Source organism: Bos taurus, chromosome 17, assembly GCF_002263795.3.
Source record: "Bos taurus isolate L1 Dominette 01449 registration number 42190680 breed Hereford chromosome 17, ARS-UCD2.0, whole genome shotgun sequence".
NCBI lineage: Eukaryota > Metazoa > Chordata > Mammalia > Artiodactyla > Bovidae > Bos > Bos taurus.
Genome location: NC_037344.1, coordinates 62908522 through 62923621, shown reverse-complemented (window position 1 = coordinate 62923621; position 15100 = coordinate 62908522). Strand labels below are relative to the sequence as shown.

The window sequence follows — 15100 nt, the reverse complement described above, 5'->3', positions numbered from 1 at the left end:
CAGAGGATCTTATAACTTACCCAAAATGACACAGCTTGTAAGTGGCAGAGCTGAGATTTGAAAACTAGTGGCTGACTTCTGAGCTCATACTTAAAAAAAAAACACCAAACTTTTATCGTAAAATAAGAAAAACTGAAAAATACCCTGGCATAAATGTACAACTAAGTGAGAGACAAACAACCTTGTAACTACCATATGGATCAAGAAATAGAACTTTGCAGACTTCTCTGGTGGTCCATGGCTGAGACTCCTTGTGCCCAATGCGTGTCCGGGTTTGATCCCTGGTCAGGGAACTAGATCCCTCATGCTGCAGCTAGGACCCAGAGCAACCAAATAAATGAATAAGTATTTTTGAAAAAACAGAAGTTTGTCAGACTCCCCAGAAGCCCCTCTCTGTGCGTTGTCCCAATCACAGTCCCTTCCCTCTCTCTCGCTAAGTGTGTTAATTGGGCAATTGTGTCCGAATCTTTGCGACCCCATGGACTCTGCTAGGACCCCTCTAGGCTCCTCTGCCCATGGAATTTCCCAGGCAAGAATACTGGAGTGGGTTGCCATTTCCTTTTCCGAGGGATCTTCCCCACCCAGGGATTGAACCCACATCTCCTGCATTGCAGGCGGATTCTTCACTGTCTGACCCACCCAGGAAGCTCGATCACAGTCCCCTCCCTCTCTCTCGCCCTAAAAGGAACCACTATTCAGACTTTTACAAGAATAATTCTCTTCTATTTATGTTTTTTTTTTTTTCCAACTCAAGTGCACATCTCTAAAACTGTCATTTATTTAGGCCCACTTAAAAAAACCAAAAACTTGACACTTTTTAAGTCTCTTTTCATCTACAAGTCCTCCGTCCATCCCTTTCTTTTTCTTGTCATTTATATGTTGAAGCTTTTGAGCCCTTTGACCTGTGAAGCTTCCCAGGTCTGAATTTTGCTGACGGAATACTCACGGTATGTCTCAACGTGTTTTTCCGTACTCCGAATTTCCTGCCACTTGCCTGCTGGAGCTAGAGGCACACTCCGGCTCAGCTCGGCTCCGGCTAGGGTTCTTTCCTCTCAGCAACACCCCCAAGGGGTGTGTTCTTCTATTAAGGGCACGGGATGCCTGTTTTTCTCCGTCTTTTGGTCAGAACCAGACTCTCAACCATGCTGCTATAAGGATACTTCCTGGCAGCCCCTGGCTGCCCCCGAGCTGCCCTGTGAATTTGTTCCATGCTCTGGACCTATCTGTTAAATATGGGCCCTTTCTAAGCTAAGCACCAGGTATTCTGTTGCCGTGGGCCTGGCTCACACAAGGATGCTGCCCCTCATAAGTCCCCCCTGAGCCCTGTCCCAATCAAGCTCCACCCTCCAAGGTCTGGGTGGGATCAGGCCTTTCCTCTCTGACCAGCATCATCTCTGCTCCTTCCTCCAGCCCTGTACACCAGCCAAGTGGAATTCTGCTTCATTTCCCGAAGAAGCCACACTCTCTCTTATCCCTGGGCCTTTGCTTCTGCTGTTCCCTTAACTAGAAACACTCCACTCCTCACCTCAATTCCTCTGACTGGGCACAGCTAATTCTTCAGGTCCTAGCACACCTGTCCCTTCCACCCCACCAGATTGGTGGGTAGATTCTAGTACACTCACTTCTCCTAGGCTAACCTCATAAGTAAGCTGGTAAATAGCACTTCTACCAGTACATTAGCCTTGTCTGCCTTCTTATTCGTTTCCTCTACTAGAGTCTGAGCTTCTAGGAGACAGGGACTCAGGCAGAGGACCTGGTGCAGACTAGGTGCTCAATAAAAATCAGTTGAATGCATGCTTGAATGAGTGAATGTATTGGACTTTACAGGTCCAAGGAGGCAAATCCAGGCTCAGTTTCAGACCTCACAGACAATGAGAACTCTTCTAAGATGACAAACCTGCCTGGGAAGAACATATAGAAAGAGTTCCTGCCTGGGATAGGGTTCATCTAGGAAAGTGAGCCTCGGTTCTTGGAAAGGAAGAGAACCTCTTCTTCAAATGATCTTATTAGGAATGCCTAGATATACAACAAGTTCAAGGGGTTTCAGCACTGGAGGAGGCAGAAGCCCCGCCTCTGGGCTTCCCCTGGTCCTGGGCATGAGGGCTCCTCTGAACAGTGGTCTGACACCTTCTCAAGTCCGTTTATCATAGCCGCTGTGTCTGTGACTCTAGCAAACCACAGAACTGAGGACAGTGTCCTCAGTTGACACCCTAACTCTATTTTCTCCCTGTGGTGCCCTCAGTTGACACCCTAACTCTATTTTCTCCCTGTGGTGCCCTCAAGGGCTCATCCCTGTCAGCTGACAGGGATGCCCCCCAGACACGCTCTTTCTACAAGTGGCTCTGGGCCATTGGATTTCTGAAACAGTGTGGATCTGGAGTCTCTGGGCAGAGCTAGGTACAGGAGCAGGCAAGGCTGCAGATCTGCCCACCAGGGCACAAAGCCAAGGGCTTAGTCTCCGAATTGGATTATTCCAGTGAATTTGGAGCTCCCAGCCCCTCTGGCTCTGAGGATTTGGGGATTACCCAAGCCTCTAGGGGGTGGAGCCGGCGGGGGGGGGGGAGCCCACCATCCTCTAATGGATCTGATAACACGGATCCTCTCTCAGTGGCTACAGAAAGGCAGGGGAGTGTCTACTTACCTCCCGCTTCCAGCCTGCAGCCCACAGCCTCCACTAGCTACGTCCCGTGTGTCTGGGATGTTCAGCTGTGTTATTCCCATTGAGGTCCTGAAAGCATCAGCATCCCCTGGTAGCTTGTGAGAGATGCAAATTCACAAAGTCTGTCCCAAACACTGGATCTGAATCATTGGGATGGGGGTGCCTAATAAACCCTCCAGGTACTCCTGATGCGCAAACTCAAGTTTGAGAACCCCTGGCTTGGAGTCCATGGGTCCATCCCACACACCAATCAGATTATGCCTCAAGCCTATCAAAAGATTCTGGGCAACTTCTGCCCACAAACTTCTCCTTCAGACTTCTTTAAGCCTTCAATTATAGAAATTAATAACAGTGATTACAATGGATCCTGTTTAGTAATGCCACCTTGCACTATTTCGAGGCCTCTGGAGGTGGGCACTGCAATACCCCAAGATCATTTACAGTGGTCTTTATTATCCCCTTAATGCACATGAGGAAACTGAGGTTCAGAGAGGGGATGTGGCTGGCCCAAAGTCACACAATGAACATAATAAATCCAGGACCCAACACTATCCTGCTTCTCGCTCAGCGGAGAGAATGAAGGCTGATTCTACATCTGTCTCTTCACACACTCTGGGATTTCCTCCTGGGCAAAAACCGTGTTATCACTTCCTCAGGAAAGCCTCTCCTGACCTCCCGGGAGAGTAGTCCAGACCTCCTTATTCTACCCCACCGAAGGTCCCCGCATTTTTCCTTAAAAGCAGGATCACAATTTGTAATCACATATGGATGTGATTAACTCCTGTCGGTCTCCCCAACCAGTGTGAAAGCTCCAGGGAGGTGGGAAGTGAGGCAGACCCCGTTCCAGGGCTTGCACAAGCCGTATCCAGTTTCCTTTCCTTACAGAACTTGACTGTTTGGGGCAGCGGTGCATTCAGCTACATCTGTATATGCCCCAGTCTCCCTTTCAGTTAAAGGTACCAGGTTCTGGCTTCTGAGATGAGTGTGGAAGAGGCTGGGGACCTCATGGAACTCAACACAAGGCGAGGGCAGGGAGGTTTTTCAGCCAGTTCCCTGTGTGCAGCTGGTACTCAGGAAATGCATGTACCCATCTAACCAGGCAGGAGAAGCAAAGAACCCCCAGAGCCGCCTTCCTCTTGGAAATATTTTTATTGGTTCTGAGATAACAGGGCTGAGGCGAGCTGGAACGGGCACAGAGCTAAGGAAGGTGGTGAGAGGCTCTGCCCTGGGGCAGACATGCTGTGTGGGCCCCCCGACCCCAGCCAGCAGCGGCTTGGTCCCTGGCACTCGGCGCCCGGCCTGACCTCTGCCGGCCTGGCATGGTGGCCTCCTCGTTGGCGGGCGCCCCCCCCTTTCCAGTTGCAAGAGTCGTGAGTCTTTTTCACAGTGCGGAGGGGTGGGGGTCCGGGGTGGGCACCTCCCCGGGGTGCAGGCAGGCCCCGTCCGCCAGTACATCCTGGGCTCTGGGCGGCGGCGGCGGCGGCGGCGGTGGCGGCGGCGGCAGGGTGAGGCGAGCTCAGGCTCTTCTTCTCCCGCCCCGCGGAGTTTGGCGGTCCTGGAGGGGCCCTGGCGGCCTCAGCGGGACATCATCCGGACAAACTCTGTGGTGGGGGCGGGTGGGATGGGCGGGGGTGGGGAGAAAGCAGCAGTCAGGGTCCAGGACACTGCCCCTCACCTTCCTCAGATTGATGCCTCCCTCCCGGTCTGTGGCCACCATCTCTGACCCGTGCTGGTCCCCAGTGTCGATCCGGAATTTTTTCTTTTTGGTCTCACCCACCAAGTGGCATGCAGGATCTTAGTTCCCTGACCAGGGATTGAACCCAGGCTCCCTGCAGTGGGAGCATGGAATCCTAGCTGCCCCAACCACCAGGGAGGTCCCCCATCCAGCATCTTCCAATCCCTCTTCTTTGCAGCAGCCAGCAGGATCTTTCTATCTGTACGTGTGACCCCTTTCAAACCTCTCATGGTCCCCACAGGACAACGGGCACAACCCCAAGGCCTTCCTGTTCTGGCCCCAGCTGACAGCTCCAGCCTCACCTGTCACTACTCACCTCCCACCACGAAGTTCAACTCCATGGAGGTGGAGCTGACTTCCCCCTCCCCTCCCGTCTTAGCTTTCCTGCAACCTGTCCCGCTCCCTTCTCTTTTAACTAGACTTTGTTTTTTAGAGCAGTTTTAGGTTCACAGCAAAATTGAGCAGGAAGTCCAGATTTTTCCATCTACCCCCTGCCTCTATACACACACACACACACACACACATACACAGCCTCCTCCATCACCAACATCCCTGAGCAGAGTAGGATGTTGCTTACAGATGAACCTATCTTGACTCATCATTATTACCCCACGTCCATGGTTACATTAGGATTTATCCTTGGTGTTGGAGACTCTCTGTGCGTATGCATGTGCTAAGTCGCTTCAGTCGTGTCCAACTCTGTATGACCCTATGGACTGTAGTCCCCCAGGCTTCTCTGTCCATGAGGATTCTCCAGGCAAGAATACTGGAGCGGGTTGCCATGCCCTCCTCCAGGGGATCTTCCCCAACCAGGCATCAAACCCGCCTCTCTGAGTCTGCTGCATCAGCGAGCAGGTTCTTTACCACGAGCACCACCTGGGAAGGCCTGGAGGCTCTATGGGTTTGGACAAATGTATAATGACATGTATCCCTATTACAGTATCACACAGAATAGTTTTACTTGCCTAAAAATCCTCTGTGTTCCCCCTATTCATCCCTCCTGCCACGAACAACTCCTGGCAACCACTGATCTTTTCATTGTCTCCGGTCTCCATAGTTCTGCCTTTTCCTGAATGTCATATCGTTGGAATCACAGAGTATGCAACCTTTTCAGATTTTCTTTCGCTAACTGTGCATTTAAGTTTCTTCCATGTCTTTTTATCACTTGATAGCACATTTCTTTTCCAACGCTGCATAATATTCCATTGCCTGGGTATACCATAGTTTTATTTATGTATTCACCTAGTGAAGGGCATGTTGGTTGTTTCCAAATTTTGGCAATTATAAGTAAGGCTGCTATAAATAGTAAATCTGTTTGTAGGTTTTTGTGTAGATATGAGTTTTCAATTCCATAAGGCAAATATCTCTTCCTTCTTTTTCACCTGGTGACTCCTACTTGTCTCTTAGGGCTCTGCTTACTTACAGCCTCCTCCAGGAAGCCTTCCTTAATCCTTGCCACTTTGGCAAAGGTGCCCCCACTGTATGCAACAGCCTGCTGTACTTTCCCCCAAATGGCATGGACTGTACTGCCGGCTTCTCTTTTCCTTGCTGGTCATGGGCTCCTCAAGGTGGGGATCAGGTCTTGGCACACAGCTGATGTACAACACATGCTGGTAGAATTAATGGGAGATACTGGGCTTTCAGGGAAGAGCTGTCATCTATGGCGGTCACTGCCTGGACGCAGGGTACCTGAAATGTTCAGCTCTGGTGGTAGCCAAGCCTTTGGTAGCCAAGCCTCTCCATTGCCACACTCTCCTGACCTTGAAGATCAAGATGAAGATCTGGAACCTTGAAGGCCTCAGAAAAGGCCTCCCAGCCTTTGTGTTCTGGACATATTCAGAGTCTAGCTCATGTTTATCTTGCCTTTCTGCTCAGCATGCAAGTTCATGGAGTTTAGAATCAGTGTTTTGCTGTGTTTTTTTTCCCCCTGTATCCCATGGTGCCTTGGATGCTGTCATGAACAGTATAATGTATGGAATGGCTGAGATTCCAGGCCTGAGTTCATGACCCAGCTCTGCTTCTCTGTAAGAGAAGCAAGTTATCTTACTTCTTTGAGGCTCAGTTTACTCAATTGTAACATGAGGTAATAATAGTGCAGTCCCTGGAGTCATTGTAAAAATTAAATGGGATAATACATGTAAAGGTACTTAGTACAGTGACTGGTACATAATAAATGTTCAGTTCAGTTCAGTTCAGTCGCTCAGTCGTGTCCGACTCTTTGCAATCCCATGAATCGAAGCACGCCAGGCCTCCCTGTCCATCACCAACTCCCAGAGTTCACTCAAACTCACGTCCATTGAGTCAGTGATGCCATCCAGCCATCTCATCCTCTGTCATCCTTTTCTCCTCCTGCCTTCAACCTTTCCCAACATCAGGGTCTTTTCCAATGAGTCAGTTCTTCACATCAGGTGGCCAAAGTATTGGAATTTCAGCTTCAGCATCAGTACTTCCAATGAATATTCAGGACCGATCTCCTTTAGGATGGACTGGTTGGATCTCCTTGCAGTCCAAGGGACTCTCAAGAGTCTTTTCCAACACCACAGTTCAAAAGCATCAATTCTTTGGCGCTCAGCTTTCTTTATGATCCAACTCTCACATCCATATATGACTACTGGAAAATCCATAGCTTTGAATAGATGGACTCTTGTAGGCAAAGTAATGTCTCTGCTTTTTAATATGCTGTCTAGGTTGGTCATAACTTTCCTTCCAGGGAGCAAGCGTCTTTTAATTTCAAGGCTACAGTAACCATCTGCAGTGATTTTGGAGCCCAAGAAAAGAAAGTCTGTCACTGTTTCCATTGTTTCCCCATCTATTTGCCATGAAGTGATGGGACCGGATGCCATGATCTTCGTTTTTTGAATGTTGAGCTTTAAGCCAACTTTTTCACTCTCCTCTTTCACTTTCATCAAGAGGCTCTTTAGTTTCTGCCATAAGGATGGCATCATCTGCGTATCTGAGGTATTCGATAATTCTCCTGGAAATCTTGATTCCAGCTTGAACTTTATCCAGCCTGGCATTTTGCATGATGCACTCTGCTTAGAAGTTAAATAAACAGGGTGACAATATACAGCCTTGATGTACTCTTTCCCCAATTTGGAACCAATCTGTTGTTCCATGTCTGGCTCTAACTCTTGCTTGTTGACTTGCATACAGATTTCTCAGGAGGCAGGTCAGGTGGTCTGGTATTCCCATCTCTTTAAGAAATTTTCACAGTTTGTTGTAATCCACACAGTCAAAGCCTTTAGCATAGTCAATAAAGCAGAAATAGATGTTTTTCTGGAACTCTCTTGCTTTTTCCATGATCCAACAGATGTGGGCAATTTGATCTCTGGTTCCTCTGCCTTTTCTAAATCCAGCTTGAACATCTAGAAGTTCATGGTTCATGTATTGTTGAAGCCTGGCTTGGAGAATTTTGAGCATTACTTTGCTAGCGTGTGAGATGAGTGTAATTGTGTGGTAGTTTGAACATTCTTTGGAATTATCTTTCTTTGGGATTGGAATGAAAATTGATCTTTTCCAGTCCTGTGGCCACCGCTGAGTTTTCCAGATTTGCTGGCATGTTGAGTGCAGCACTTTCACAGCATCATCTTTTAGGATTTGGAATAGTTCAGCTGGAATTCCATCACCTCCACTAGTTTTGTTCATAGTGATGCTTCCTAAGGCCAACTTGACTTCACACACCAGGATGTCTGGCTGTAAGTGAATGATCACACCATTGTGGTTATCTGGGTCATGCAGACCTTTTTTATATAGTTCTTCTGTGTATTCTTGCCACCTCTTCTTAATATCTCCTGCTTCTGTTAGATCCATACCATTTCTGTCCTTTATTGTGCCCATCTTTGCATGAAATGTTCCCTTGGGATCTCTAATTTTCTTTAAGAGATCTCTAGTGTTTCCCATTCTATTATTTTCCTCTATTTCTTTGCATTGATCACTGAGAAAGGCTTTCTTATCTCTCCTTGCTATTCTTTGGAACTCTGCATTCAAATGGGTGTATCTTTCCTTTTCTCCTTTGCCTTTTGCTTCTCTTTTCACAGTTATTTGTAAGGCCTCCTCAGACAACTATTTTGCTTTTTTGCATTTCTTTTTCTTGAGAATGGTCTTGATCACTGCCTCCTGTACAATGTCATGAACCTCTGTCCATAGTTCTTCAGGCACTCTATCTGATCTAATCCCTTGAATCTATTTGTCACATCCACTATATAATCGTAAGGGATCTGATTTACATCATACCTGGTCTAGTAGTTTACTCTACTTTCTTCAATGTAAGTCTGAATTTTGCAATAAGGAGTTCATGATCTGAGCCACAGTCAGCTCCCAGTCTTGTTTTTGCTGACTGTATAGAGCATGTACAGTTAGAGATGATCACTAATTATGATTATTACTATTTTAAAAACACTTTTACTGAGCATTCGCTATGTGTCAGGTACCGAGTTCTGTGGGAATCTCAGAGATAAAGTAAGTAGGGTTCCTCTTTTCTCCAAAAGTTCAGAATTCAGTGGAGATATAACTAGCGCTTAGGGGCCAGTGTGAAGAACGAGGGTAAGCCTGAGGTGCTGTGAAAGCCCAGAAAAGAGGAAGCTCAGTCTGGGGACGGAGGGAAGTGGCCCCACTGCTGGGTCTTAAAGATGGAATAGACTTGAACCCCAGGGAAGAATAGAATACAAGGCATCCTGACAAAAAGAATAGTGTAATCAAATGAGAGCTTGGCAGGCTTTTGGATCACCTGTGGTTTTAAGGTGGCGTGTGAGTGAAGGAATGGTGAAAGCTGTGGCCAGAGAGGTGAGTTGTGGATAGATCTTAAGGGGTCTGAGTGTCAGGTTGAGGAATGTGGTGTTCAGAAAATACCTCCATGGATGGATACAGGAGAAGGTGGGCCAGTAGACATGGAATGAGATGGGTGGGGGCAGAGGGACACAGGAGTGGACAGACGGGTGATTCGATGGATACAGATGGGGAAAGGCCTGCGCACGCAACCAACAGGTCCATGGGAGTACGGGTGGAGATACCGGCGGACGGGTAGAGAATAAATGTGTGAATGGACGTCGATGCATGGATAGATGGGAGGAGGTATACGGGTAGATGGAGGCATGGGTGAATGTACAGAATGAATACATGCCTGGATGGCTAGGTAAGGCCACAGGTAAATGATTCTATGGATAATTATTTGGAGATCCATTAGTGGATAAATAGGCACCTGGACAGAAAAAGAGACAGATGGATGAACACATGGAAAGAGAGATCTGGAAAGATGGATGGATGGATGGATGGGTGTAGGAACAGACAATGGATTAGAGGGGTGGAAGGATGGAAGGGTAAGGGGATGAGAAGTTGGGGCAGATTGATGACTGCATGGTGGACTCACATGTGGAGGGGTGCTCTCTGTGGATGCCCACTCCTGTCTTGGTTCTTCTTTCACTCTCAAGACCCGCCTACCTTCAAAGTCCACTCGTCCATCCCCATTGAGGTCCACGTCCCGGATAATCTCTTCTATGTCTCGATGTCCCACCTGATGACCCAGGAGTTTCCTCATGGCCTCTCGTAACTCACTGGTGCTTATCTCCCCATCACCATTGGTGTCAAACTAGAGAGGGCATGAAGGAGGGAAGAGTTGCTACAACAGAAAGTCTGTCAGAAGCAGATCCCAAGGTTGAACCCCTTCTTCAGCATCATTGTCCCCCCCCACCCTTTCCCCAGAGTGCCTCTCTGTCCAAGCTTCTTCCCCTGGGGTGGGATCCAGAGGTCCAGTTTCCTTTCAGGTTGGGAATTCTAACAAGTCCCCCTGCCCCGCCTGTCCACTGTCCACCACTTACCTCTCGGAAGGCATCTCGCAGTTCCTTTACTCCAATCATATCTGCCGTTTCCGCCAGGAGTTTAGGTCCCATTAGCTCTACAAAGTCATCAAAATCCACGTGGCCACCCACTGGGGACAGAGGAACAGGCTAGGTCATCCATCTAACTACCGCCCACCTCCAACTAGACAACCAGGGGAGCTTTCAGCCCTCCCTGACCTTCCCAGCGACAGGCCCAGGGTAAAAGCAGAGGCCAAATGAGGACAGAGAAGTGACCATGGACAGGGGGGTTATCGCAAAAGAGCTCAGAGGAGCGGCCGGGGGCTAACTAAAGGAACAAGTCAGGAACTGGACAGGGGTACAGAGGGGAGAAAGAAACATGAGGTCACAGAGATAGGCAAAGAATTTCAGAGCAGGAGAGAGACAGAGACAAACACACAGAAAGACTGAGAGGGAAGCAGGAGTCGTGAGCGCCTGGCGCACTTGCCCCCCTCTCTCCCTCACTGTGCAAGTGGAACTCACCTTCCAACCAGCCTTCAGAGGGTGGAAATACAGGAGACCTGCCCCTGGGGCCTGCTCACAACACTTTCAGCCGGTGACTGAGCTTGGGGGATAAATACCCAGCCCGAGAGACAGCTCCACGTGGGCCTTCGACACCAGCACCCTGAGCTCGATCACCCATAGTGGCAGCTCCTCGAGTGCCTTCTGCCTTGGTGCCCTGTCTTCACCCTCCTGCCTCCCTACTCTCTATCGACTCTGTCCTGTCCCTACTAAGTAAACTGCACACTCAAACCCTTGTCTCCTGGTCTGCTCCTGGGAGAACCCAAAGGGAGACAGAGAAAAACACAATAATGATAGCGTCCTCTGTTCAAGTCTTACTGAGTGCCAGGTATTGATTATTGGGCTGTTTAGAATATTACAGCTCAACAGTGTCTAGGGACTTCTTTCCTGGTGGTCCAGTGGTTGGGAGTCCCACCGGCCAATCCAGGGGACATGATCCCTGGTCTGGGAAGGTCCCACCTGCCATGGGGCAGCTGAGCCTGTGCACCACAACTACTGAAGCTCGCGCTCTAGAGCCCATGCTCTGCAACAAGAGAAGCCACCGCAACGAGAAGCCCACACACCGCAACCAGAAAGTAGCCCCTGCTCAACGCACTACAGAGAGTCTGCACGTAGCAACAAAGACCCAACACAGCCAAGATAAATAAATAATTTTTAAAAAAATAAAATATGTCCCCTAAAGAGAAACAGGCTCACAGATACAGAAAACAAACCAGCAGTCACCAGTGAGAAAGGGGGGTTGGGGGAGGGGCAACATAGAGGCTGGGGATTAAGAGATGTCAACTACTCTGTGGCAAATAAAAAAGCCATAGGAGTATATTGTACAGCACAGGGAATAGAGCCAATATTCTACAATAGCTTTAAATACAGTATAATCTATAAAAATTTGGAATCACTATGCTGTACACCTGAATGTAATACTGTAAATCAACCACACTTCAACTCAAAAAAAGAAATGCCCGGAATAGGCAAATCTGCTTAGTGCTTGCCCAGGGCTGGGGAGGGACTTGGGGGTGATGGCAGAGTGGTATAGGACTTCTTTGGTGGAGGGGGCATGAAAATATTTTAAAGTTGATTGGGGTGATGGTTGCACAACTCTGAATATACTAAAAGACACTGAATTCTATACTTTAATTCCCCAACCAGGGATCAAACCCATGCCCCCTGCAGTGAGAATAAGGAGTCCTAACCACTGGACCACCACAGAAGTCCCTGAAGGGAAGGCTTTAAGTGAGTCAACTGTATGATATATGAATATCTCGATAAAGCTGTTTCCCAAAAAAATGAATGAATAAATAAGCCAAGAAAAAACAATAAATAAATAAACATACCCCCAGTTAACTCCCCATTCCACCCCTCATTTTACAGGTGAAGAAACTGAGGCAGGCACAGGGAGGGTAAGTGGTTTGCCTGCAGGTCACAGAGCTAGGAAGAAGGGGGAGCTCAGAACTTGAACCCAGGCAGAGGACAGCAAGGGCGAGGCCAGGGAGGGAAGGGGGTGCCTGGCGGAGGGACTCACGGTTCATGTTGATCTGCTGAGACAGCTCGATGAGCTCCATCTCGGTGGGCATGTAGCCCATGGTGCGCATACAGTTACCCAGGTCCCGGCAGTTGATGTAGCCATCTTTGTCCTTGTCAAATTCTCTGAAGGCCTCCCTGAGCTCTGGGGAAGAGAAGGAAGGTGAACGTGGTGCAGGGGGAGGACCCGCAGAGTCTCCAGGGCAGAGGCGGCCCCGAGGGACCCATCGACTCATGCATTCCTCCAACGCCCGGCTCCCCAGAGGATGCCTGGCCCTGCACCAGACCCTGTTCACAGGAAGCCAAGACGTCTCTGCCCCTCTTCCCACCCACCTCCCTCCCCTCATCTTCCTGGATGGCTGAGCAACACCCTCCTCTAAGAGGCCAGGTCTCACCTTCAATCTCCTCTGGCCGCAGAGATCTGTCCTGAAACAAAAGAACATGTGCCATTAGCAGCTGGGAGGGGCCCGGAAGTCATCCAGTGCCCAGCTGAGGGCCATCCCAGTGGCAGCAGGCACTGGCTGGGAGGTGATGGGCAGCAGCGGAGGTGTGCCTGGACCATGTCCTGGAGGGGAAAAGTGCAGCCCCACTTGTCCAACACACATGGGAGAGGCCAGGGAGCCAGAAGCCCCTTCCACGGCCCAGAACCTCGGCACCCCTAACCCCTTATTCCAGACACAAGCATGTGGTCAAGGAACAGAGCTGATCTGGAGGCCAAAACCTGTAAATAAAATAGGGTTATTGGAAGGATTCCAACAGGCAGAAGAGGGCTCTACCCAATAAAACCAAAGGCTTCCCCAGTGGCTCAGTTGGTAAAGAACCCGCCTGCCAGTGCAGGGACACGAGACGCTGGTTCAATCCTTGGGTTGGGAAGATCCCCTGGAGAAGGAAATGGCAACCCACTCCAGTATTCTTGCCTGGAAAATTCTATAGTCAGAGGACCTTGAGGGCTACAGTCCATGGGGTCGCAAAGAGTCGGACATGATTGAGCATGCACACACACATGCCCAGTGAAACCAGGAAGAGTGGGGGAGAAGAGGGGCTGAGGGGGCGCAATGGGAGAAGCAAGAGGCTGGGAGAGGGAGAGTGGGGTCCAGACAGGCGCACAAGAGGGAGGAAGAGAAGGAGCAGGAGTGGAGGCAGGATTAGGGCTGCGCCCTGCTTCCTGGGCACCGCCCCACCTTCTCCAGTTGGGCTCCCATCGCAGACCTTGCCCCGTCACAGGACACAGCATAGGACCCTGGGGGCTGCCAGTGCCTCTGGCGGCTGCCAGGGTCCAAAGTACACGTCTCCAGCCTCAAGCAGTGCCCAGGTCTCCTTGGGGAGTCAAGGAAGCCCCAGGGTGAGGCATCCGAACAGATGGCAGAGAAGTCTCCAAAGAGTGGGCCCGGAGGGAGCAGAGGGCAGGCTCCGGCTGGTGACGTGCCAGCTGCCTCAGGCCTGCCCAGGAGAGAAACAGACTGGCATGAAATGGATGCGGTGCCCAGCTGGACATGCCTAGCAGGCTCCAAAACTGGTCCACAGTGCTCATCCTGCCCATATGTCATAGCTCCCTGCCCAAAGGGGCAGGGTGTGCCCGTCCTGAGGAAGCGCACACCAGGTGTGGGTAAACCATTCAGGGAAACAGACATGTGGGCGTGCCATAGCTGTGCACACAGGTTGTTCTAGCCCACTGGGCCAGGGCAGGTGAGAAGTTGCTGCCCACCTGCTCCAAACTGGCCCCAGGGCAAGGGATCCCAATGCCAGAAAACCCGGGAATCTTCTAGAAAGGGGCTGTTGAGCAACATTTTGCAGGACCACCAGCTGCACAGGAAGGACTCGGCTCTTGGAAGGGGCCATACATGGCAGGACCATGCTGAGAGTGTACATGAACTTGGCATGAGTAGTCTGCAGGCTCCCAGGTCCTGCCAGCAGCATTTCTAGCTGAAGCTGTCTGTCTCTGTGAGATGACTGAAAGGACTTCCACTTAAAAAGCCTGTCACCATGCACAGGGAGGGGTTGTCACTCTCTCTAACACCTACCCATTCCTACCTCTATCCCTACTAGCTGTTCTTAGTCAGACTGGGATCTTGAGTGACCACCCCTGGCATTTTCTCAATGCCTGGTACCCCCCATAAGTGAAAGCATCAGCGAGAATATGCATGTACACACACATGCAGGGTATGCTCACTAGGAGAGGCGACAAGTCCCTTCCCACCCTGCAGCCTCTCACATCTCCAGGATCAGCTCTGCAGCCCCCTCTCTGCTTCTTATAAACCCAGAACCAGGGTGCAGAAAAGCCAGTACCCCTTTGCCATGTGCCTGTGGCCAGAGCTGGTCCGGCTGAGTCCTGGTGGCTGGTCCCTGAATCACACGCTCCCCAGGGCAGAGTGGCGGGGGATGTGGAACAGAGCCAGGGATGCTCACTGACATGACAGGGAAACCATGAACACCGATTCAGGGGGTCAGGTGGGAACAGAGCCCACCACGGCCCTCACTCCCCAACTTATGCAGTCGAGGGATGAGTTTGGCCTCTAAAGTCAGATGGACTCAAGGACAAAGCCCGGATCTGCTGCTTCCTAGATGTAGGACGTTGGACAGGTCATTTCCACTGTATGAGCCACAGATTCCTCATCTGTAAAATGGGTTAATACCAGAAACCACCTTACAGGGTCTTTGTTAGCATCTGTGAGGCAAGATACGTAAAGTGTTTAGCAGGTGGCATTCAATAAACCCCGGAGAAGGAAATGACAACTCACTCCAACATTCTTCCCTGGGAAATTCCATGGACAGAGGAGCCTGGTGGGCTACAGTCCATCAGGTCGCAAGAGTCGGACACAACTTAGCAACTCAACC

General features: G+C 50.0%; 1 protein-coding gene across 5 annotated transcripts in view; it reads right to left on the bottom strand.

Annotated features, from left to right (window-relative positions):
• Positions 1–3789: 3789 nt before the first annotated feature.
• CABP1 (calcium binding protein 1) overlaps positions 3790–15100 on the bottom strand; it is a 60665-nt gene continuing 49354 nt past the window's right edge. For 4 of the 5 annotated variants that reach the window (XM_024977006.2, XM_024977004.2, XM_024977005.2 and 1 more), the window contains 5 exons: positions 12661–12691; positions 12267–12410; positions 10208–10317; positions 9831–9978; positions 3790–4260 (listed from right to left, as the gene is read on the bottom strand). In XM_024977006.2, coding sequence (XP_024832774.1) covers positions 4235–4260; positions 9831–9978; positions 10208–10317; positions 12267–12410; positions 12661–12691 — 459 coding nt within the window. In that variant the 3' untranslated portion in view covers positions 3790–4234. 5 annotated transcript variants of the gene reach the window in all.